Below are 23,633 nucleotides of genomic sequence, written 5' to 3' on the forward strand. Positions count from 1 at the left end.
GTACAATGCCTGTTTGAGGTGTGGCACAGTCACACATATAAATGTGTGACTATAAAACAGTAAGGATGGAAGGGGCTTCTTTTTGACAAAAGCTTTGATACTGGTAATGTTACAGTTAGTTCCTTCTGCCCAACTAAGAAACATTACATAGCTTGTATTTTCTTTGGAGGTGGAAGATATTGGCTTTAAGGGAATTGCAGAAAGTCACTATGAAAATAAATATATTTTTTAAAAAGGATAGAGACAAAGAATAGCCTTTTCCCCATCTGCTTTTGAGGAAACAGTGCCCTTGCCTACATTTTTAAGGAGTAGTGGTAAGGCCGTGCATACCCTGAAAAAGTGGATTCGTGTATGTTGTCCTGAAGTTCTGTGGGAATTGTGAGCAGTGGGTAGCTCTTTGAACATCAACCACCGTATGTAATCCCTTTTATAAAGTGACCCACCTTCATCCTAAAATTAGGTAGGGTTTTTTTTGCCTTGACTGCGTCTGGTGGAAGGATGTTTCATAGCCTCACTGCTTTGTCAGTTAAAACCCTTCCTTCTCATTTTCAGCCCAAAGTTAATCATGGCTAGTCTATTTGTTCTTATGCCAACATGATCCTAAGCTTTTCCCTCCCTAATGTTTACCTGCTGCTAGCAATAGTGTTGCTAGTCTAAATGAGTTGCACTTCACTTGTTCATTTAGAAGAGAGTCCCATCTTCCATATCTTCATTGATTTCACTTAAAATCAACCTTTCTTGAACATTATACATAGTTTTCTTAATGTAGTATCACCTGTGACATATACAGTGACATTACTACTTACCTGTTTCTGCTAAAATTCTTGTCTAGGACATCATAAGGTCCTTTGAAGTGTGATTTAGATAGGTTTATAATTGTGGTCAACTACTGTTTATTTTTTTTTTCCCCCTTCTTGTATCATTTAGAGTTAATAAGGTCCCAGGGATTGTTATTTCAGAGCATGCTCTCTTTCTTACTAATTTTCATTCCAACTCATAATACAACTTTCAATAGTTTTCTGTATGGTATCTCAATACTTCTCTAGATTGAAGATACCACAAAACTTTTCATCATCCAGTTTCCTTAGTACTTTCTGTATAAACTCACTCGAGTATTTGTCTTGTTAGATCATCCGTGATGCAGCTGTTTGAGACAAGACTTTAGACCCTGATGGACTAGTTCAAATGGAAAGAAGTGACTTGAGAATAAAGTAGTAGAGTTTCAGTCTCTGCCTTGTCATTTGGCCTCAAGACCAGGCTCACTTCTTGATGAGTGTTATGAAAACAGTATAAACATAGCCATGATATGGCTGTTTTGGAGTGGGAGCGGTTAGCGTATGATGCTGCTTTTCTGAGGACACAAAGGAAATTAAGAGTCGTTTCCCAGTCCTTGGCTACTCATCTAACTGTAGGACTGCCCCTCCTCTCTTTTAATGATCTACTATTTTATTTAAGAAAAAAAAGAGGTGAAATAATAATGAAAAAATGGCTTTACAAACCAGAGCAGAAAGCGCCTCTTTAGTATTGCAGAAATGTGGAGTGCTTATAGGAAGCCTAAGCCAGCAAGGAGCAGTTGCTGTATCTCTCTCGCAGGTCAGGCACCCAATCCTGATCTGCTGGATGGCGCATGTTGCGCTTCGTCTGTTCGCTTGGGTTTCTACTGATGGAGTCCAAAGTGCGTAGGAGAATGGTGCCAAACCAGATTTTCTGACGTGTAGTCAGGATGTTGCCAGGGTGTGTATTTGGAGCTGAGAGCTGCAGAAGTGTATCCCACAGTTTAGATGTACCCATGATCTGCTGTTGGATTTTTCTCATGTAGCAATGCAAGTAAACGCCAGGCTGTCTGCTTCAGAAATGCTGTGTTGCCACAGTATCTTATGCTGATAGACTGTTGTTGATTAATCTTTTGAGTAGTCTTTGGGAATTCATTTTCTATCAGTGCATTTTAATAATTTTCTCACTTTAACCCGTGTAGATTTATAATTACAGGAAGCAGTTCAGCTGACAGTGAAAAGAAATCCCTGCCTAGTGCTTTCTTGTGGGTTTACTGTTTCCAGCTGGCACAGTATCGCTGTGGCGGTGTGAGCTTGCACAATGGTCTTCCTTTTGCTCATCTTGATGCCTAAACCATTGACATTTCCTCACTTCTTGAATCTCAGTTACAGTGTTCACATGCCAGCTCCAGCACAGCCTAAGACCTATTTCCTTTTTGCCCTATTCAAGGACCAAATTGACTTGTGGTGCTGTGAATTCAGGGCAAAATGTGGGGATTTGCAGAAAGTGATTAGCAGCTGGCTACGGGTATAAAGGACACAGACTAATTCGAAGGGCCTGCGTGTACAATTAAATGTGTGTACTTGCCACGTGAACAAAAGTCCTAGACTTTGCACACTTTTGCTATAGCTAAAACAAAAGGTGGTGTCTTTTCTGTTTTCTCAAACCTGATGGAGGTTTGAGAGAACAGAAAAGGTTTTTTTAGTGAGTGTGAGCAAAAAAACAGAAAGGTTTTTTTAGTGAGTGTGAGCAAAATCAACAGGTACAACAATGTTCCTATTGTTTCTATTCCCCACACCTGCCTAAAGAAAGGAAAAAAAGGAAGAAGGATGTTTCTTTAAATCCAAACAAGTCTTAACTCTCTCTGCCTGTGATGAGTGAACCACTGGGTCTGCAGCATGTAATCTTTATTCCACTACCTGCTGTAGACTTGCTGTTTCTCAGAGTTTTATATGATGTTTTTGTTGCTGATTTTAATATTTTCAGGAAGTTTCTGAAGTCCAGTCTCTCTATAATGCATCCTCTTTTTTTTTCCCTCCCAAATCTTATGTCTCATTCTTCTTCTGTATTTCCAGTGATTTACAGTCATGATTCAAATAATAAACATAATGAGACATTAGGCATTGATATGTCAAGCTGTTAGAAAGACGCAAGGGAGATGGTAATTTTCAGTAATTTTAGAGTCTAATCAAGTGTGTGTACGTTGCCCAGATTACAGCATACTGTCGAATTACACCACTACCCTTTAGCTCAGATGCCAGTAGCGTTCTAGGTAGACAAAGTTCAGTTTGGGCTAAAGAAGCCACATTTTTTTTCTTCTGGGATTTGCAGTTTCCAAGCCCCCACTGCTTCCCGCATTTGAGCCTGGGAAGTGAGAACCAGCCGGTCTGTGCGTACGCGGCGTTGCAGGTGCCACAGCACGGGCGTACCTGCAGCACCGCCGGTGCCGTCAGTGGTGTGGGAGCGCGTTGCTCTGCTCACTAACCGTGCTACCACCTGCGTGCCCAGCCTTTATCCCTGATGCCGTGAGCGTCATACAGACTTATTTGTGGGGTTGAAGTGAGACAAGCATGCCATCTTGTGAGCAGGCAAAATGGGAACGATATGTAGGTTCTGCTGTGTGCGGATGTAGAGCGAGTGTCACGAGTGTAGATGTTGGGCGTTTTTGTTTCAGATTCAAAGGAGATCCAGAGCTGCAACAACCTGGTGTGTAATAGGAAGAGAAATCAAATCGATGCTTTAGATCTGGGAGTCATAAAGAGTAATTCTTTTTCTATTAATGGGCCAAGGCCTATCAAGATGCTGTGGGATTCAATGACACAAAAGGTTATTTTTTTAAAAAAGGAAGACCCGAGTCTATGTTTGGTTTGAACAGTAGATTCTCATGCTGGGGAAGACCCAAGTATCAGCTACTTCACAAATACATGACTTCTGTTTATTGCAGTCTCTGTTCTTTGTCATGTATGCATATATACGCTCATCTTGTTATCTACATGCAAATGGTTATACGAATGTCTTATGACATTAAGATTTTTATCTGTGTGATCTTGGGCTGTTCTCATTACTCACAATAAGAGAAGCCACGGACAAGTTATGCAAATGATTTCTAATTCCTCTCATGTATTCTTTCAATACATACTGCTTAACAAAAGAATTGTTTAAGAGATGCTTAAATTTAATTGACTCTGATTTCATCTCTGTCTTCTTGTAAAGCAAGGCATCTTTGCAGCATAAATCCAGTTGTACCAGATTTCAGGGGATAAGAAATGTATAGCTAATACTAATCCCTAAAAATGGCTATATCTATTGCGAAACATTCTCTACAGAATTATCACAGTTTTGGGGTCCTGTATCAGTTAATCAAGTAATTTTAGAAGCTGGATTCTCTCCTGACTGCTAATGGTACAAAGATCGCTTTCGTAGCCTTACGTTTTGTGGTTTATCAGATCAAACTGTTACAGGAGTAATTATTTACTCTTGACTAGTCCCATTTTGGGAAGAATCTGCACACTGATGTGTGGATGAAACATTTATCTCTTGGGTTGTTTGAAATAACAATTGTGGATGTTCTGAAGCTGTTCCTAGATTGGAAAATTAGAAGCAGCCCTAGCTCAGATTGATTGGCATGGGGAGAGCAAACAGCAACAGATTATTGATTGGGCAGCAGCTAGCTGAGCCGGATGACATGATCTATACTCAGCCAACTGGCTTACATTTGGCAGTCCTTTTATTCAGTTGTGGTTATCTTGCCCCATCTGTGTTGGACTCTCAGCTTCTCCACCTAATTGGCTGTGTTAATTTGTAGCCCGCACCTTCAGATCTCAGGTACATCCCAAATTCCTTTGCACAAGTTGCAACATTACTTCAAAGAAGGTGCTGTTGTAGCCTCTGCAAATAATTTTGGGACTTTTTTAAGACTCCAATATGCCAGTGAACCCAGAAGTTGCTTTAATAAGTTGCTTTCTTTATAAATGAAAACATGGCAGAAGCTTTCCATTTTTGTGGGATATATCCCAGTGCAACAAATCAGCCCTACATCGTTGCCGGATATTTCTTAAAACTGGTGAGGTACCGCATTGGGAATTGAGGTGGCAAGAAGGCAGCTCTGAGGAGGAAGACAGGAGCAATGCGGTAAGGCTCGCTTGCGTATAGGGGATTTTTGAGAATGGAAGTATTGGCGTAATCTGTGGTTGTACCTCTATGTAACTTTTTTTTAGAGAATTTCTTCTAGATTTTTTTTTTTAAGGAACATTTAGATGTATTATTGATGGAAAAGAGATAGTTAGTGTCCAACTCATTTCAAAATATATCTTCAGTGGGAAAAACAACTGTCCACTTCTGTTTGTTCTCTGCAGACTGCAGATTTCTACTCAACTCCTACCGGTAGTTTTAGTGCCTGTCTATACATTGCAGCATGCAGATTCTGTAACCTGTGTTGTCCTTGCGTTTGTGGAAATTACATATTTAGCGCTCAGAAAAAAAAATCAATTTTAAAATCTTTTTTTGTATGTGTTTTATGATCCTGGCAGATTGCCAAGGTTTAAATTAAATTTCCGATGTCTGTATGGTCGAGGCTAATGTGAGGGCTTTTGGCACTACCCCTTCATGCAATAAAGAATCAAAGCCAGTAGAGTAAGAAATCTTCTATCAAAAGCTGAAAGCTAGATTCATAAAATCACTTATGCAGGCATTATGAGATTTTCCCATGGAAAGTTTATGTGGGAGTTGGGCAAAAACTGATTCAAGAACAGCATTATTTGCACTGTATATATTCATCCAGCAGTCAACAGGCTGACGCTGGCACCCCTTGCCAGTTTTAAAGGAATGCCAGTGCTCGCTACATGAAGCTGCTGCAAAGCCACATCAGCAGAGTCTCGAGGAGTCTCCTTATTCTTCACCCTCCTTCCCCATTTCTGACCAGAACTGAAATGGGTAAAACAGAAATCATATTCCTCATAGAATACGTGCATTCGATTCTTATGGCTATCTGAAAAATGCTTCTCTGTTTTAAAGCAGTTTCATAACAAAACATTACGGTGGAGGCATTGTAAGAGTAGCTTTCTCGTCGGCATTTCACTTCATTCCTCAGCTTAAAAAGAAACATAAATAAGAGATAAAAAGTGCAAATAATAGACAGACCACTCACAGTGAATCCATTTGCATTTGCTTTGGTCTTTTTTTTTTTCATTTTACTTTGTTTTGTTTTAAGAAGTGGCTCGGTTTCTGAGTCTGCATGAGGACCATATGAAATGTGCTGCAACAGAGAGTCTTTCCTAGTTAATAGGGATGATTCCAAAGGCAAGGTAATTCACCACTGCTTTGGCTGGAGCTAATATTGGGCTCCAACGTCAGTTCTCTAATTTCTGACAAATGGCCAAGATTTCTTGAATAGGCACAGCTTTCTGTTTTGTGTAGGGAACACACAATCCACTCTTTTGTTGTGGTTGCCACTGCTGTTGTTTCTCCCCCATTCACAATGGAGAGTGGGGGTTTTTGTGCCGAGTGGAAAATCAGTGCCAAAATTCTGACTTGCTTATATTTAATGTGATGTTAATTTTTGTGATAGCCATAAAGGGTATAAGAGATTTTGTAATACGGATCCCCCTGTATCCTGCCCTCCAAGTCAAGAGGGCATATTGGTGATGAAAGTTTTATCTGTCACAGGCATATCAAGATGAGAGTTTACTGGATGATTCAACCCAAATGTATAGAAACTGTTTATATAGAGATTGCCAAACATTTTCCATTGCTTTTCTTTTTATCTAAATTCTTGAATATATTACTAAATAAAATAGTCTGTGTTTGGAATGTATGGCTGTGGGATATATGGAAACTCACAGCATGTGGGGGGAAGAGTTAGAATAGGGAAATATAATAGTTTTGTAAACTTTACGTGAATATAGGTACATCATATATAGACTCAAGATTCAATTTGCTGATCAAAGCATCCAAATAACTTTGGATTTAATAATGTCAGCAATGAATGCTAATATATGGAAATTGAAAAGCATGGAGCAACAATAGCTAGCCACGCTTACCAGTATTACCCTGCAGCATGTAGATTTACATTTTTTTGTTTTGTTTTGAAATCACAGTTTGGAAAATATGTGTTCTTTTTCCCTTCTCCCATACTTCTGAATGTGGGTTCTCCTGAGCAAGCTTAGACAAGATTCAAGCTAAACAACAGGGCAACATCAGAACCTTTGAAGGCTCACTTTGGATAGGTACCCAAAGCCAAAGTCTGCTTTGATGTACGTGGGCTCAACTCCTGTTGCCCTTGGTTGCCCTCTCTTACCTATGTAACTTGTGTCTGGAAACCCTTGCCAATTTTTTTCTTTAAAAAAAAAAAAAAAAAAAAGGACATTTTTGCAAACTCATGTTCATCTTGGTTCTACTCTGGCTGGAAAATTGCTACAATAATGCCCTCTCCGGCAATGAGTTAATATTGCTGTTTCAGGTCCAGGCTGTAGACTTCTGCCTCCTTCCCACTTTTTAGTTTTGATCCAGCTGAAATTTCAACCCCATTTCAAATGGGGGTTTTTTGCCTCTACTTGGAAAGAAAATTATTTTAACCTTTCTGGAATGCTAGCCAAAACCATCCTTTTTCTCCGTTCCATCTGCTCCCCTTCTCCCAAATAATATTTGGTTCCATTTGAAGTTTTGGGCAAGGGAACTTTGATGCCTTTCTCTCATATTGCAGGCCTCACCTGGCAGAAAGGAACTGCACATCTTAGTCTTGCTTTTCTCAAAGTCAGTGGGGCTTTTGCCGTTGGCTTCAAGGGAAATAGGATCAGCCCACTGTATTCTTACTGCAAGAAAACAAATGAGTTGCTCCTCTTATCCATACCTGATTGCTCTTGCCTACAAGCCAGGAGGTCACCTGCATTCCTCACTCTTCATCTCAAGGTAGTACTGTGCTTACCTCTGCCAATACACTCAACTCAGATTTAGTTCTGAGTCATTTGCAAACCCTAAACTCCCATTGTCTTCAAAGGACATTTGGATTACAAAGAACATGGGGTTTACTCAGGCTGAAAAGAAATTGAAACATATGAGACCGCCACACCTACTAGAAGAGAGTTTGGAAAGACAGTGGCTGTTTACCCTAAAGACAGGATGAGTAGAGGGGATGTGATAGATGCGCCCACAGCCTAGAGGATCTTCAATTCTTGCTAGTACCAGATTGAGGGGAAACTCTACTCCATTGATAAGAAGCAAATTCAAAATACTTTAAATACTTGCTCTTTTTTAGTTTGTAATTAGATTGTAAAGTGAGAGCTACAAGATATCACTGATACCAGGATCATAGTAATGTTCAGATAGATATTGGGCACTTTTATAGGAAGTGGGGATATACAGACTTATTTAACAACAAATTGTAGAACGTGAGAGATAATTAAGGGCTATAAACCCTCTTACTCTTCAGAAAGTAAGCCACTGTCTAAATGTTGAGGATTAGGAGTGATTTATTTTTCACAGAGGTAGGTGATTCTTTATCTGTCCATAGGCAGTTGAACCTTCTTTGAAGGCTCTGGTATTGGCCACTCTCCAAGGCAGAACACCAGACTAAATGGACCTCTGGTCTCATCTAATAGGGAATGTTCTACAATCCTATAAAGTGTAATGACAGCAAATTAATAGCATAACCAGAAGATTCAGTGAGGATGGCAGGGCTCTCATAGGAGGTGTCAGTCCTGGCAGAAGTCAGTTATTTCATTGCAGTAAGCAAATCAGGCTGGATTCTCTCTGCGGTGCAATAACAACAGATTGGGGAGCATGCAAAGCAGCATCAATACATAAAAATTAAACTACTTTTAATACACAAAGCTGAGCTTAGATAAATGCAGAACAGAGAAGCAAAGGCACAATATTCTCTGAAAGTGTGGCCTTTTTATGCTGTTTTGGAGACTAATTTACATACAAATAAAATGTCAGCTTATCCCATAACTGTCATGATAAATTGGAGCATTTAGACTTTTGCACGAGGTGCTCTTTCTGTACCTTATTAAATTACAGGATCTTGGCCTCTTGCCAAGTGCTGGGGTGATGCTCTCTCTACTGAAATGCATACAGCAGAGGGGTATGGGCCTGGACATCAGGAGAAACCAGGTTCGGTCACTAGGCAGGAGCCTTGCCTGCACATCATCTTGAACACCTTGATTTTTGCATCCTCTCTGTAGATCATATTACTTGTCTGTAGAATGGTAGTGATATTAATTTCCCTGTTTTGCAATGTTCTTTTGAGGTTTAACAGGTTGTCATGTTTACAGAGTATTTTTAGATGCTTGGTTGGAAGCCAGGGCAAAGCCAATCTGCCTTCTCGGGCTCCCCCATCCTGGACGGTTGGCAATGGAGGTCCAGTAGAGCAAGCTCTGCAGCAGGCTAGTAAGAAATGCAGAGCAGCAAACTGCCGTGCTCAAGCACTCTTAAATAAAAGAAGCAACTGCAGAATTCTTCATTTTGGTTGCAAGTTAACGTAATATTCCACCCCGTGTTGCCTCTTTAGACAAATCACCTTTTGACTTCAGTTTCTCCTGAAAGTGTCTGCATGATTACCTCGGTAGTGAGCTTAAATTGAATAAGTGTCTGGAAGTAAGTTCAAACAATCTATTTTGAAATGCCACTCCTAAACTCTCTGAAATGACCAAGTGTCTGGTCTATACCCATAGAAAAGGTTAGATTTATTTCAGTGGCTAGATGACTACTAATAAGTGCTGTGCTCTGAAGCATATGGTAATAGAAAAGATCGTTTTTAATTAATTTGATGTGATTTAATAAGATATTTATTTGATGAGAGTTGTTTGAAGGTGATGACACTTTGTAGCTGAACAGGATTTAAGATGTCCAAAAGTGCACCTTTAGAGATTTGAGGACGATCAACATTGGGAAAGGAAATGTAAATGGGATGGAGCAAGCTTGAACAGACCGCAGCTTTTTTTTCACTTGTCTCTTTGTTGTAAACTTTGTGGAAAAAAAAAACTGCAAAAAGCTCTTGGCAAATTGGCGATCAGGGACTAAACTGAAGAGTCTGCAAATGCAGAAGAGGAAGAGAGGAGGTGAAAAACAACAGTGTTTTGCTATAATACTGCTCTACTTGTATGACATATAAAGCATGATTTTCTCCTTGCATTTTCTAGATTGATGAAGCTATCATAATTTCAGTGGAGCTTGCAGAGTGTAGAATATCAAACAGATGCATTTTCACCAAATACAATGTCTGATCCTGCCAAATTTTACTGATATGAGGAGGCATGTTCTTCTCTAAGCAATCTCAGACAGGAAGGAGCGGCCATGCAGTTCTGGGGCTTGTAGAAAAACACATATAGCTTAAAAAGTCATTTGGAATTAGTTTGTCACTTGCTTAGAGCCATGACGTCCCCTGTCTTGTACGGTGTATTTGAAGGCGCTGGTGCCAAGGGGGAGGAGGTGGTCTTGTTGAAGAGGGAGTTGCTTGTCATTAACTTTATTCTGCCCTCCCATGCTTTAGGGCCTGCTTCTTGAGTTCCTCACACAAAAAGGGTTGTTCTTCCCTTCTCAGCAGAGAAAGGTTAGGACCATGTATCAGTTGTTTTCAGGCAGGCTTGCTCTGAGAACCACAAGCAAAGTGGGAGAGAAGCGTCCTGTGTGACGGCCTCTAGCTCTGTGTCCCGCCCGGAGGTGGTGGGGATGTGAAGCTGTACACGTCTCTCTTCTGTCATTTCACTGTTCAAGTATCCACGAGGGAAGGTGGAAAGATGGGAGCTTTAGCCAGTCCTGTACCCCTGTGTCTGAGTCAGGGGGTAGTTTGCATCTAATGTAATCTAATTCTCAGTGAAAGCAGCAATTTCACCTGGAATTTCCAGTGTATTTCCAGATTTTATTATTATTATCATTATTATTATTATTATCATTATTATTATTACTACTACTACTATTACTATTATTTTATTATTATCATTATTATTATTATATTTTTTGAAAATGCTTAAATTAGAAAACATACAGGTCTTTGAACTGGGCTGTCCTGGCTAGCTTGTTGACTTTCTGGTTGTGCTGGGCACGGGCCCGGGCGAGCCCAGCGGGACGGGCTGCGGCGGAGGGCTGGGCGCGGGCTGGCTCCCCAGGGACGGAGCCCGCCGTGGAGATGGTTTCCCAGAAATTCACTCTCTCTGGACAGGAGCTTTCTGGCTGCAGAGCTCGTGTGCCTTACAGCTGCTCGACTGGTGTATGGAGAGCGGGGAGAAGGCTCCAGATCGGTCAGGACTCTGTGTGCTTGATAGAAGCCGGCACTTTGAACACTTAAGGGCTTTTTATATAAAGCACAGCAGACAGTCTTTGTAGCCTATTTATGTGTAATAAGCTAGGTTTTGTTTTGTGCCTTGTGTTTTTTTGCTGTGAAAGAAAAAGAAAAAAAAAAAGAGTGAGAAATTAAAACCACAGCAGTATTTTCCCATGCGGCTGTAGTGAGTATCCTGCGATCTCACATGATCGGCTGTCCTGGTGGGGTGGAGTGTGGGAAGGTGTCAAAATATGTCTCTCAATTTTTTTTTTTCTTAAAAGGGAAAGCCAGATGAGTGCCAAAAGCCCTGTTCTCTTCTCTAGCCCTGCAGTAACAAACTACATGAGTGTATGTTATTAAGATGATAAGATTAAATTTCTAGCTACTAACGTGCTATCACAACAGCAAAGGGGGAAAAAAGATCTTGAAAAAATTATGAAAATTAGTCTGACGGTCTCCTTTTAATAATAAGATCACTCCCAACCCCAACAGACAGTGTAGGCTGGAATTCCACAGGGCTTTTTTGTGGTCCTAATGATTTTAATAATACTTTGTGCTATGTAGCACCTTTCATTAGAGGATCACAAAGTGCTTTATAGTCACTAATTAATTAAGCCTCACAACACTCCTGTGAGATAGGTAAGTATTAGACATATATTAAGCTGAGACACTGAGAGTTAATGATTTTTTGCTGCATTATTCTAACAAAATGATTGATGTTTAAGCGCCGTATGTGCATTACATGTCTGTGTGTGGGTGTGTAATATATATGAGTGTAAAAGTATTAATTTTACTATCCCTTAACAAAGAGGTCCTACCTGAGCCGGTTGAATATAAATGCGTATTTTCATTTAACTTTTTGTTGCTGCAGCATAGTGACTGATAACATCACAGTCTTCATAGACCCTTGACTCAGTTTGCTATTCGTCTGCTTGTGCATCTACTTGCGCAAAGATTAGTCAGTGGCATCTCACAAAATTCAGACATCTTTCTAAAGGTATTATTCTGTTAAAAAGAGCATATGACTAAGATCTGACCTAAACCTGCAGTGCAAGCACAAGGCAACAACCATGCTGTTGCAATAGGCTTTGATGACAAGTCATCACGTTCAATAAAAGTAATGAGCAACAATAATGACCCATTGCGGGAGATGATGATCAGCAGGTAATTAGCCATTATCTTCACCATGCATAAGAAAGTATTGGTTATCAGTATTTGCTTTTCCTTTTTATTTTTTAAAAGAGGTACAGTAGTCACTATGGTAATTCATTATCCTGAATTACAAACTGATTTTAGCAGAAGTTTCCACTTTTTGCTTGCAGGGATAAACTGATGTGATTGTTGAACAGAAAAGTCTGTATCTCTCAGATGAATAAATCGTGTAGAGTAACCTTGGCTGGTTTTGAGGGAAACTATATATAGCTATTAGTATTATTTCTACTTTAAAATAGGTGAAGGTGATCTATCAGGTAAAAAAAACCCCACATGGTTTAAAGGTAATCTCAGCATAATGAAAATAAGATACTAAACCCTGGATTATGGAGCCCAAAGACGAGTTCGGCAGCCTGGACCTTATCCAAAGTTCCCTCAGCTCGAAAAGTCTCTTCATTCACATCAGGCTTAGTAATTCTTTTATTTTGGGAAGATCACCATTTCCAGTGACAAAAAGGTAGTTCAGTCCCAATGGCTGTTCATCACTTGGCCTCTTCACTAACAGCCAACAAACGTGCTTATTATTGTGATGGCATTTTTGAGAAGTGGATAGTTGCCCACTTAAAGTAACACCACTAAATTCGTTTCAAGTGGGACACGAGGCAGCCAGCAGATGATAACTTTGCTGATGGCAGAGCCTGGATATGAACCAGTTCTTTGTATTCCTTTATCCATCCCATTAGGCCAATCCCATTATGATGCACAATACCTGTTAATATATGTGAATTTTTAAGGCACTTTTATTTTTTGCAGCGTTTGTCCAGCTCATTTTCAACACATACTTTAAACTTGTTTTAAACACGTTTTTTGGTGAACATCACCTCTGAGATAATTTTTGTCTCTCTTTCCCTATGTGTTTGTATGTGTGTGTGTACAAGAGTGTGTGTGTGTCTGAGAAGGCAGCTACGGAATTTCGTATGCTTGATGGAAGTGGAGAACAGCAGCCACTATTTGTATAGTGCCCACTAATAGATGCATGTGAATGTACAACAGGCATAATAATGTTTTAAGTAAAAACCATATTTTGAATGCATAATTTAGGAAGGAAAACCTTTTTTTGTTTTGTTTTGCAGATATACAGATCAGCTCTCAAAATGTCTTCTGTGTCTTCCGTGCATCTTCTAAGACAATTGCATTAGCCCGCCTGCTAGTTGACTAATAGAATTAATAATTGTAAAAAGCACTCTAAAGCCACATGCCTTATGAAGTCAATGCTGGGTATGATTTTACAAGTATGTGATCCATTTTTTCAAGTGAAATTGTTAACTGAAAACGTTCTTGGCACACAATAAAACATTGTGCAATCTGTTATTTGTCTTAGAGATAATAATTTCAGAGTGGCTATATTCTTTCTATATCTAACTTATGACTTGCTAGGGGATGGTTTCTTCGATTTAGGAGTATTGCAAATGTAGTTTTATTTACATAATATGTCTCTGAAAAATGATAGTGGTGGAATTTCAGCGACAAAAAAAAATACCGTGTCTTTTCTTACCATCCCCTTGAGTGGATATCAAGCAAATAAATGACAGATGATTTTTCAAAAGCTAAAAGAAAAACGAGGGGAAAATACTTTTAGATTCAACTTAAGAAAGTTTTTATATTTAAATCCATGTTATCTTCTTTCCTTCTCCAAGTGTAGAATACTGCATGAAAAAGCTCCATTAGGCAGATATGTTCCCCCCCCCCCCCCCCCTCCATTAACACACAGACTCACAGATATGTGAGGAAAATTTGAACCAAAGTATCTTGATCTGGAGTACTGTCTAGTTAGCCTGTATACAGTCCAGATTTTTCTTTTCTTTGCTTTATAGGGATTTTTTTTCTGTCCTTTTCTGTGACTCTTTTCTGTCAGTTGCCACGAAGATAGCAAAGTCTCTAAACTGTCCTTATCTGCCAAAAATATCTGTAACAAACACATTTTAAAACATTGCATTTAGTCTTGTTTAATTTTGACTGAGGTAACAGTCACGATGTTTACTTTCTCGATTTTCTGATTTTTCTTCACTGTGTAGTTAGGGCTCCTTTCTCTGTTCTCTAACTGCCATGAATTGCATTTAAACAGAAGTTATTTTAAAAATGGTTTGGGATGTGTAACCAGGAGAGAAATACAGACTTAGCTGAACACCTATCAGAGATGCTCACCAATATTTTTAGTGTGTGTTAACCAAGAGCATTCATGAAGTCCCACAGAGAAGCAGTAATGCTAAAAAGCTAAGGACTATCTTTATACCTTGAATTATATACGTGCGCATGTTGTTTTAGTAGGCTGAGTCTGTGCTGTAATAGTTCTCTTACCACAACAAGAAATCTTTCTTTTCTCTTAGTTCTGAGTGACTTCATGGTTCAGAAGTTACCAGGGGGAAAAAAAAGTAAAATTCAGTGCATACATATCCCAGTAGGTATGGTTGACATTAAAGAGAAGACACTTGGTTCCCAAGCATGTGTGTCTTCTACAGTAAGGAATCACAGTAGGCATTTAAGAAACCTATTAAGACCACACGGAGTGTCAAAATTTCTGTAACACGAGCTGGCATTCTGTGTGAAAGCTGTCTCGCTGTAGCCCATGCTGCCTGTGGATCAGCTCAACCACAAAGACAACACAGCCAGCCCAAGACACAAGTTGAACACTTCCCCTAAGAAGTTGTCTGTTTTTATCAACATAGCATACAGTGCCCTTTCATGTGGAGCAGATGTAAATAAGAGGATGTACAGACGCCTGTTCTTTTATTTTTAACCTCCGTCCCCAGACATACTTCTCAAAGTACTGTTTTGAGAAGGTCATCCGTGGCTTTTAAAGGTCTGGATGCAGCACCATTTGGAGCGCATCAATGCTGCTCCCAGAATCGCCAGGTGGTCCTCCCTTCGCAGAGCAATAGAGATCTCCAGTGCCTCTGTAGGCGCCCGGCCATGGCTGGCCTGGGAACGGGGGCTCAGGCTTGAGCCTGCAGCTCCCATCTCATGTGTGGTACTGCAGGCTGCTGCCACCAGACCACACGCAATTTGGCAAAGAGAAACATCCATCATTGTATACAGCACTGGCAAAGATAAGAGCATAGAAAAAGTTGTAGCACATCTGTCTTCTGCCCATAGCTAGCATGTGAACACAAATGGATCAAACCAGCTGGTGATGAATATCAAATCCAGAACCACACAGCAGAGAGTGCAGGGAAGGTTCATATATATATTTGCTCTAAGTAGGCTGGGGAAGGTGAAGATACGTAGCGGATGAGGGATTTGGCTTGCTACCTGCATAGTCGGATTATTTGTTTTCCATAATCTCCCCTGTTCAGCTAGCGGCTAACTCACTGGTGGCAGACTCCTCCTTTCTCTCTGATCCTTGTGGCTGTCCTGTCTGAGCTTTCTGAAGTGGATCCTGAAAGTGTACTTGCAGATTTAGCAATAGTGGCTGTGCCTGCAAGGAGGGCTGCGCAGAGGAAGGTTCGGCTGTTTAGATCCATGTGGATTCCAGGTGTTTTCGGGGTAGATCCCGACTCAGCCACACAGCAATGTCAAATGTCTGGATCCAGGCCTGTAAAATTTTATTGACAACGGGTTTCCTCATAAAGTTAGTTTCTCTTTGTTTGGCAAATAGAACTAATTACATGAATAATGGACTGTGGGACCAGACTCTAGAATATCCATATAATCCTGTTTGAAGTTTATGGGCAGTAGGAGGGGGAGCTTTTGCTGTAGAGAAACTGATACCTGCTTAGGAAAGATACTTTCTCTGAAACCTCAAAGTTACTTACTTGCCTAAATCTGTCTCCTTCCTAATAACTTGTTTAAGTGCTCCTGAATATGTCTTTTAGGTGTATTTTTGCAAAGCTACATTATATGTAGTTGTACAGTGTGTGAACATTAGACTGCAAAAGTTTATTTTTCCCCTTAGTTTTTTAAAATTATTTTAAAGGAAGCTTTCATTTAAAATTATTTCTGCCAGAAACCATTATCTTCTGAAAAGGTAATGAAACCTGTAATTCACTCACTCTGATGGCAGTGTTTTCATACTTTAAAGTTGTCTTTTATTTAAGTTCAGCCTCAGTGTGATCATTTTTTTTTATATAAAGTTCCAGTTTTCTGCATAGACTAAAAACCTGCTTGACAAAAATTTTCTGAAAAGTTGATGTATTCATATAGTTCAGAATGCTTTAAAAAGTGCCAGGCTTATAAGCTGTTATTTATCTTGAATAATTCTATAGGGTTTTTTGCTTTTTTTCTTTCCTTTTTTTTTTTTCCCTTTCTTTTTTTTTTTTCTGTGGTAGATATGGTCCGGAAAAAGAACCCCCCTCTAAGAAACGTTGCTAGTGAAGGTGAGGTACAGACCCTTGAGTCTACAGGTACTGAAAGTGAAGAGTCTGGAAGGAAAAAAGAATTTTCCGCAGAGCAGATGCAAGAAAACACTGACCAGGGTGATGCGGCAGAGTTAAATAACAAGGAGGAACTTTGCACGCATGTCCAAGAGCCATCTTCCAGCATTAAAAAGGACTTGAAAAGCTCAGTGCTGAGTGAAAAGGCTGGCTTCAATTATGAAAGCCACAATAAGGGAGGAAATGTTCCATCCTTCCCTCATGATGAGGTGACAGACAGAAATATGCTGGCTTTCTCATCTCCAGCTGTTGGGGGAATCTGTGAGCCCTTGAAGTCTCCTCAAAAATCAGATGCAGATGACACCCAAGATGTGGTCTGTACCCCGTCAGGAGATGCAGCGGAGACAAATGAGGAGCATCAGATGTCACCAAGAGCTTCAGATGAAACAGTGCAAGTGCAAAGTGGTCAAACTGATGGCCAAGGCTCAAGCCCGGTCCCCATGGCCTCAAAAAACCCACAAGTGCCTTCAGATGGGGGTTTAAGGCTGAACAAATCTAAAGCAGATTTGTTGGTAAACGATAACCCAGATCCGGCGCCTCTGTCTCCAGAGCTTCAGGACTTCAAATGCAACATCTGTGGATACGGTTACTATGGGAACGACCCCACAGATCTCATCAAACACTTCCGCAAGTACCACCTAGGACTGCACAACCGCACCAGGCAGGATGCTGAGCTCGACACTAAAATTTTGGCTCTCCACAACATGGTGCAGTTCAGCCACTCCAAAGACTTCCAGAAAGTCAACCGCACTGTGCTGTCAGGAGTGCTGCAGGACATCAATTCCCAGAGGCCTGTCCTACTAAACGGGACTTACGATGTGCAGGTTTGTATTTTCCCAGCCTCCCCGCTTCTGCTAACTGCCTTCTCCACTACAAATCGGTTATTTGCAAAGCCTCTTCTACCTGCGTGATTAACGTGTTTCATATAACCCGCTTAAGCCTTAGGAACTCTTTTGGGCTATTTTAGCCAGGCTTTCTGCAGGTCTGCTGAGCATCTTGTACAGTAGAGGAGTACTTGGCTTTTTGACCAGTGATATTTCTGTGTACGATTCAGTCATCGTGGCAATCAATAGCGAAAGAACTTATTCAGCAAACAGTCAAATTGCTGAATTGGTAATCATATCTGAAGGATTCACTGTCTCGGAAAGAAAAGAGCAAATAATAATGAAAAATAACAACCAGATAGACAAAAGACAGCAGCTGGAAATTAAAAATGTAATCCTAAATTATCAGCTGGCGGGAGTCAAGATTTGGCTTATTGATTCTTTATTAAGATAAAATAAATGGCAAGTCTTGGCAACTCTAAAGTTGTCTAGTGCCAGAAAAACAGGATACACAATGGGTATTTAAAACATTTCAAAAAGTAACAGTAATCCATGCTGTCCTTCACGTTAGTGGGCATGCAAGGAAGGGACTATTGCCTCAGTCATTTTCTCATCTAGTTGGAGCAGGGAAAAAACTACAGATACTGCTGTAAAAAAAAACCCAAATAATCTTATTTTTACCATGAAAGAGTGGAGTCAAAAGCTTTTTCATGGAGTTCCTGTTAGTTTCTTATCCGCTAATATTAAATTAGTTAAAAAAAAAATGCTGCTTTAAAAAAAAATCCTCCCATGAGTGAGCTGAGAGATGGAGTAGGATACCTCAATATTCCATGATATAAAAATTCAGATTTCAAGAAAAAAAACCCAAGTAACAAAGTTTGCATACAAAAGGAGTTCAAATGTCCATCCAATTTCAGGTGTATGTTTGCATAGGACATGATGTCCGACCTGGTAGTAGTCACCAGACAAAACTCAGGGTATGTTAAAATAAAAAGGTAGAAGGTGGAAAATACTTGATAATGCTTGCAGAGATTGTAGCTGTAGGAAAGAAATTTTGCAAAACAGGTTAAGATGGCTAACGTCTAACTTCAAGTAAGAAGCTGAAACCGGAACACAAGTCAGGAACTTGAAGCTTTTTAAGTGATTTAAACTTTTCCTCTTTTTTCAGAAACTCTACAACTTCTTTGTGGAGCAGCAAATCAAACTAAGGTCGTTATTATGCGTAAAAGCTGCAATCTTTGAACTGCTGTCTTATTAAAAGATCACTTCACTGTCTCGTGTCAGACACTCTCTCCTGTCAAACTGTGATTAGAAAGCAAATACGTGATTTAGTTTAAAGAGGTTAGAAGTGAATAATGTCAGAATGTGAAATGATGGTTTATAATTAGCACATAGTATGATGTTAATACCTGGATTTCCTGCTATAGTTTCAGTTTGCTGACTCCGGGGACAGCATCTTAGAGCAACTGATCCATGCTGTCAGGAAGACATTCAAACTGGAACAGCTCAGGCATACAGTATAGAGGAATTTGAGTTTCTAAACACACTTTCATTTCCTCCAAACAATTGTTTCGTTAGGTCCTTAGTTATTTATAGGAAAGTTTATGCTTGATTAGAATGAGCTGGACACTTTTCCTATGCAGTGCTTTCAGAAATAAAACAGATGTGTGAGCTATCTCAGTTTGAACTGATAGAAGTAGAAATAAAACAGCTGAACCTAGACTATACTTGTCTACTAAACCCTGCCAGTAAGATACTGCAGGGGAGACAAAAAGCGGTAGGAAACAGCCTGTAGATAATCTCCTTAAGATCAGTCTTTTCTCAGACGAAAAACATTTTCCAAAATAGAACAGACAGCCTATACAATGTTGGCAATTTATTTTAAAGAAAAAAAATTGGATCTGGAAACTTAATTTTTAAGAGTGCTAATTTTCCCTGCCCAATTTGGGAAGAGAAGATTAAATAAGCTTTTGTGCCAAATGCCATACTTCATCACTTGCACATGCACCAGATGTTGATCCAGAACATGTCAGAAGATAAGTAACTGATTAATATTTTTATGCTTTCTCCTCCCCCACTCCCGATACAGAGCAGTTTTGTGAGATTCATAAACACAGTAAAAGAACATTTGAAAATCCCCTTTGCACCCACACATGTTTATATTGCTACTATGTCCATTTTGGAGGGGATTTTTCTCAGGCATCTGAATGGCTGGCGTCTCCTGCTGCAACAAGGGATCGTATCGATTGGAGCTCTGGTTAAAATTGGTTCAGTCAGACTCCTGTGTAACACTGAGAGGGAACTGAACCTGAATAATTGGTTCATCTAAACAATATTATTTTGTATAGGTACTGGGCTAAAGGAAAATAATCCCTTTGTAATTAACTTGAAATAGTAGTGGACTGGGCTTAAGGTCTGATTTATTGATCCCCTTGCACTTAACAAACTGTTCTGTTGTAGCTGGGGTGGAAGTTATCGATGGATTTATGGTCTCAGGCCAGGGAGCTGGGCGCAGAAGCCAGAGGATGAAGATGACTGACTTTGATCTGGCTCACAGTGGTCAGTCGGAGACCACGGTACATGAAGATTTGTAGTAGCGAGGGATGCTTTTGAGCCCTGTAGTCTGCATTCATAACAAAAGCAAACAAAAGAGTAATGGAAAAATGTCTGAATGCAGAAAAAACCACTATGTGCTATCTGGAGATAGGTAGGGATGTGGTCCCTTTGCCAAGGGCTTGGAAGAAAGAAATCAAATGCATATTTTGGACTTATACCACAGAAGTGAAGTCTGTCTTAGAAAACTTAACCCACCACCCCAACAACAAAAACCGCCTCCCCCAACCCTAAACCCAGCTTTTAGGGTTTTTTTTGTATTGCAGTCAGCAAAACAGTAGGGATACACATTTGGCTTCACATCCAGGTATGCAAATGTTGGGACTGTTTTTTGTTGTACCTAAAGAGGATTTGGCTGGGAACTGTGTAAATAATCCAAGCTTTCTGGCCTTACTACTGTGTAGATTTTTACTTGATTTGAATGTTTAATCCAGCAAGATTCCTTTGTCTTCTCTGAAAATGTGATTTTGTTTTGAAAATCTGTACTCTTTGTTCCCTTTTTCTTCCTCAGAGGTTTTGGTTCATTGAGTTATAATAAATTCCATAGGATTTGGTAAAATCACGGAGCTGTTTCTGGGAGATTAACTTTCTTGCCGGTATAGATTTCAGAAAACATTTGCTAGCACATCTCTGAATTCCCAGAGAATGTGTTCATCAGCTTTATTGCTTTTATCAGAATAATATTTGAAGTGAGTTCAATGGATCAACTTTTGCTGATGCCCCTCATTACTTTCTCTTCACATTTAGTTAATTGATCAATCTCTATAAGCAGCTTTGTCTTGCCGGATATTTTAGCCTATGTATGGCTTTGTGGACGTGCCTAAAGCAGTAGACTTCAGACTGGATCTAAAGGCTTCACTTAAAGTAAAATTCAGGTGACTAAGTTCACAGCTATGATGCTGAAAACCATTGCTTTGCTATACTGTATGGTTAAGTCTCCTTCTGTGTTTGATCTAATGACTCTAGGTAAAGTATGGAAAGGTCTGGAGACAGGCAAGTAGGCAGGAGTCCTTTTTCTGTCCCCAGATTTTTTACTGAGTAGTGAGTGGGGCAGCTTCAACGGAAAGATTGGAGAGTGCTGTCTTCCACATACCAGCTTACAGCTAAGGGGGAGGACGTTGCCCAGTGAGGGAGAAGAAGTGGGCTTGGATCCCCTCTGACAGAGCAAGGAAAGGAGCCTACTTTTCCTGTTTCCTGAACAAGTGTTCAAGCCATTAGGCTATTGTATAAAAGGGAGCATGACCCCATTTCCTGATACGTTTTAAAAGAAAACAGTGTCCCTCAAAGAGAGGACAGAAATGTCTGCATTCAGGTGAGGGTTTCAGATGGCACGTCCCAAGGGAGAAGGGTATTCATGCAGCCGTGAATAAAGACATACTGCAGTGATCAGCAGTTCTTACGGTTGACTCCAGGCAGCCTCACATTGTGTGTGCTACCTTTGAGGAGCTTCCTGCTCAGCATGGCCTTGGTTCTGGAGCTTATTGTCACAGCCCTACCTCCTCTTGTGTTCAGCCATTAAAGAGGTTCAGACTCCTGTCTGAAAGTACTAAAAAGTGATTTATTTTTTTTTTTAATCCAGCCCTCTCATTTTGATTGTTTCATGGTTTTAGATACTAGACTGCCATATAAGATAAGAAGACAAATTTCTGAAAAGCCATGGACTGATAAAAGCCATCCAATAGTTTATTGATTGTATTTCAATGAGCCCAGGAAAAAAAAATGTATTACATTATCTAACTATCCCACAGACTAATGAGAGATTGGCGGCAGACTTCTCCTTTCGTGGTTCTAGACATCCAATATTATAAGAGTTGTCGTATACCACTCAGCCTAATCCTTTGTCATATATGAATATGGGTAACAACTTTTCCAGGATTTTCACAGCAACTGAGAGCCCTTCTGGATGTCCAGCTACCAGGCTGCTCAGCATCCTAGAAAATGGCAGAAGTGCCCGTGCATGCGGAGTGTGTAAAGCTCTTCTTTTTGTCTCCTTCATAAATCAGTGGTGAGCTCCATGTGCCTACACAAAGTTATATATGTATGTTTTTTAGCATTCTGGATTTCAGTATATCAAATCTGGCAGCTTTTCTGTTCTCATGTTAGAAGTGTGTGTCTAGTAATATAACTTAAAATTAGAGTCTGGTCTAACTAGGATTCAGCTGAATGAGAACCAGTGGTTTTATTATTAGTAGCTTCTGCTTTTTATCATCCACTCTTAGATTAGCAGTTTGATTGAATATGAAGCTGTGAAGGTAAGACTAAAAAAAGCTGTATGGGGTCTGTAGGAGTACAGATGTAATCAACATCCCTTCTCATGTTAAAGGGTTTCCTCTACATTTTTGGTGGTTTTGGCAAAGGGACTCTTACAGAAGTGGTGATAATCTAGATTGGAGGCATAAAAAGGTACAGAATTTACTTCTGTGTTAGTGACAAATCAAACCTTCTTGAAGTTCAACTTTGTCATCAGGTGGGCTTCCTACAAGGTGGCATGGATACATAACTAGTTGATGTGAGTAAATGAAAACATGTATGTGAATGAATTCCATTTTCCTCACACACTTAGACAAATGGATCCAAATTTTATATTGTTGGTCTTACTGACTTTAGCTCCATTGTCCATAAAACAGGAATTAGATCTAAATAAACTGACCAACTGTTGCTGGATATGATGTATCCTTATCTCTTGGACTAGATTGTGCCGTGTTAGAACTTGAAGGGTGTGCTAGAACAGAACTTGTATGAAGGTGTGATGTCCCAGAAGGCCCATTTCATGTGTCAGCTGCATTGCGGACTCTCCCAGGGGACTTCCCTGTTTGAACTGAAGGCTGTCAAGCTCTCTTGGGTGTTGCAACTGCATGTGTGTATACCTGTTTATTTTGAGTCTTATTTCTGGGTCATGATCAGGCTTGGAGATTGCCTTGCATACTGAGAGTCACACCTCCTGAACACAGGGGTCAGTCATCTCTTTTAAACCACAGACATGAAAAAGAAATGGTGGCAGGTGGAGAAATGGGTGGTGGTAAAACACATATATATGCATCCATATGCATGTGCTTGTGTGTATGTGTATATATATATGTGCTTCTTTTTCTCATATGTATATGCATATGCATATATATAAAATTATGTGGAAAAGCATGTATGGTCTTGTAGGCATCTACATTCTATATTGGCTGTAGCTCATAAGTAATGATTTATATTATTATATGTAGTAGAAGTTCTTTATGTCCTTTCTTTGGAGACATTAGCAAGTTTACTATTCAGAATGATATGCAGTGATTTACAGCATGTCAGCCGCTAAATAGTAAGTGGCTGGGAACATTCACTTGGTCTGTGACAGAAATGAGCTATTTTAGCCTTCTTTCAGTGAGGAGTAAAGTAGAATAGAATTTCCCCCTCAAATTAGAGCATTCAGATGGGCAGTTTCTGTGGAACAACTGACGTGATATATATTCACAGCCTTCAAGGCAAAGTTGTTTATGTTTTAATATTCCTCATCTTTATGCCAGGGATATCTGTTAGTGTTTGAAGAGAGGTTAATGAAGAAAGTTGGTGAGATTAGTAATCGTCATGGATATGTTT

General features: G+C 39.9%; 1 protein-coding gene across 6 annotated transcripts in view; it reads left to right on the forward strand.

The window, feature by feature from the left end:
• The window catches only part of TRPS1 (transcriptional repressor GATA binding 1), a 218,144-nt gene that overhangs the window by 26,561 nt on the left and 167,950 nt on the right, over nt 1-23,633 (forward strand). For 4 of the 6 annotated variants that reach the window (XM_072852000.1, XM_072851999.1, XM_072852005.1 and 1 more), the window contains exons 2-3: nt 13,318-13,476; nt 16,510-17,438. In XM_072852000.1, the coding sequence (XP_072708101.1) occupies nt 13,440-13,476; nt 16,510-17,438 (966 nt within the window). In that variant the 5' untranslated portion in view covers nt 13,318-13,439. The remainder of the gene's footprint in view (nt 1-13,317; nt 13,477-16,509; nt 17,439-23,633) is intronic. The other 2 variants (XM_072852002.1, XM_072852004.1) reach the window with 2 other exon arrangements.

The sequence above is a fragment of the Ciconia boyciana genome, chromosome 2 (genome assembly GCF_034638445.1).
Source record: "Ciconia boyciana chromosome 2, ASM3463844v1, whole genome shotgun sequence".
In the NCBI taxonomy this organism is placed as follows: Eukaryota; Metazoa; Chordata; class Aves; order Ciconiiformes; family Ciconiidae; genus Ciconia; species Ciconia boyciana.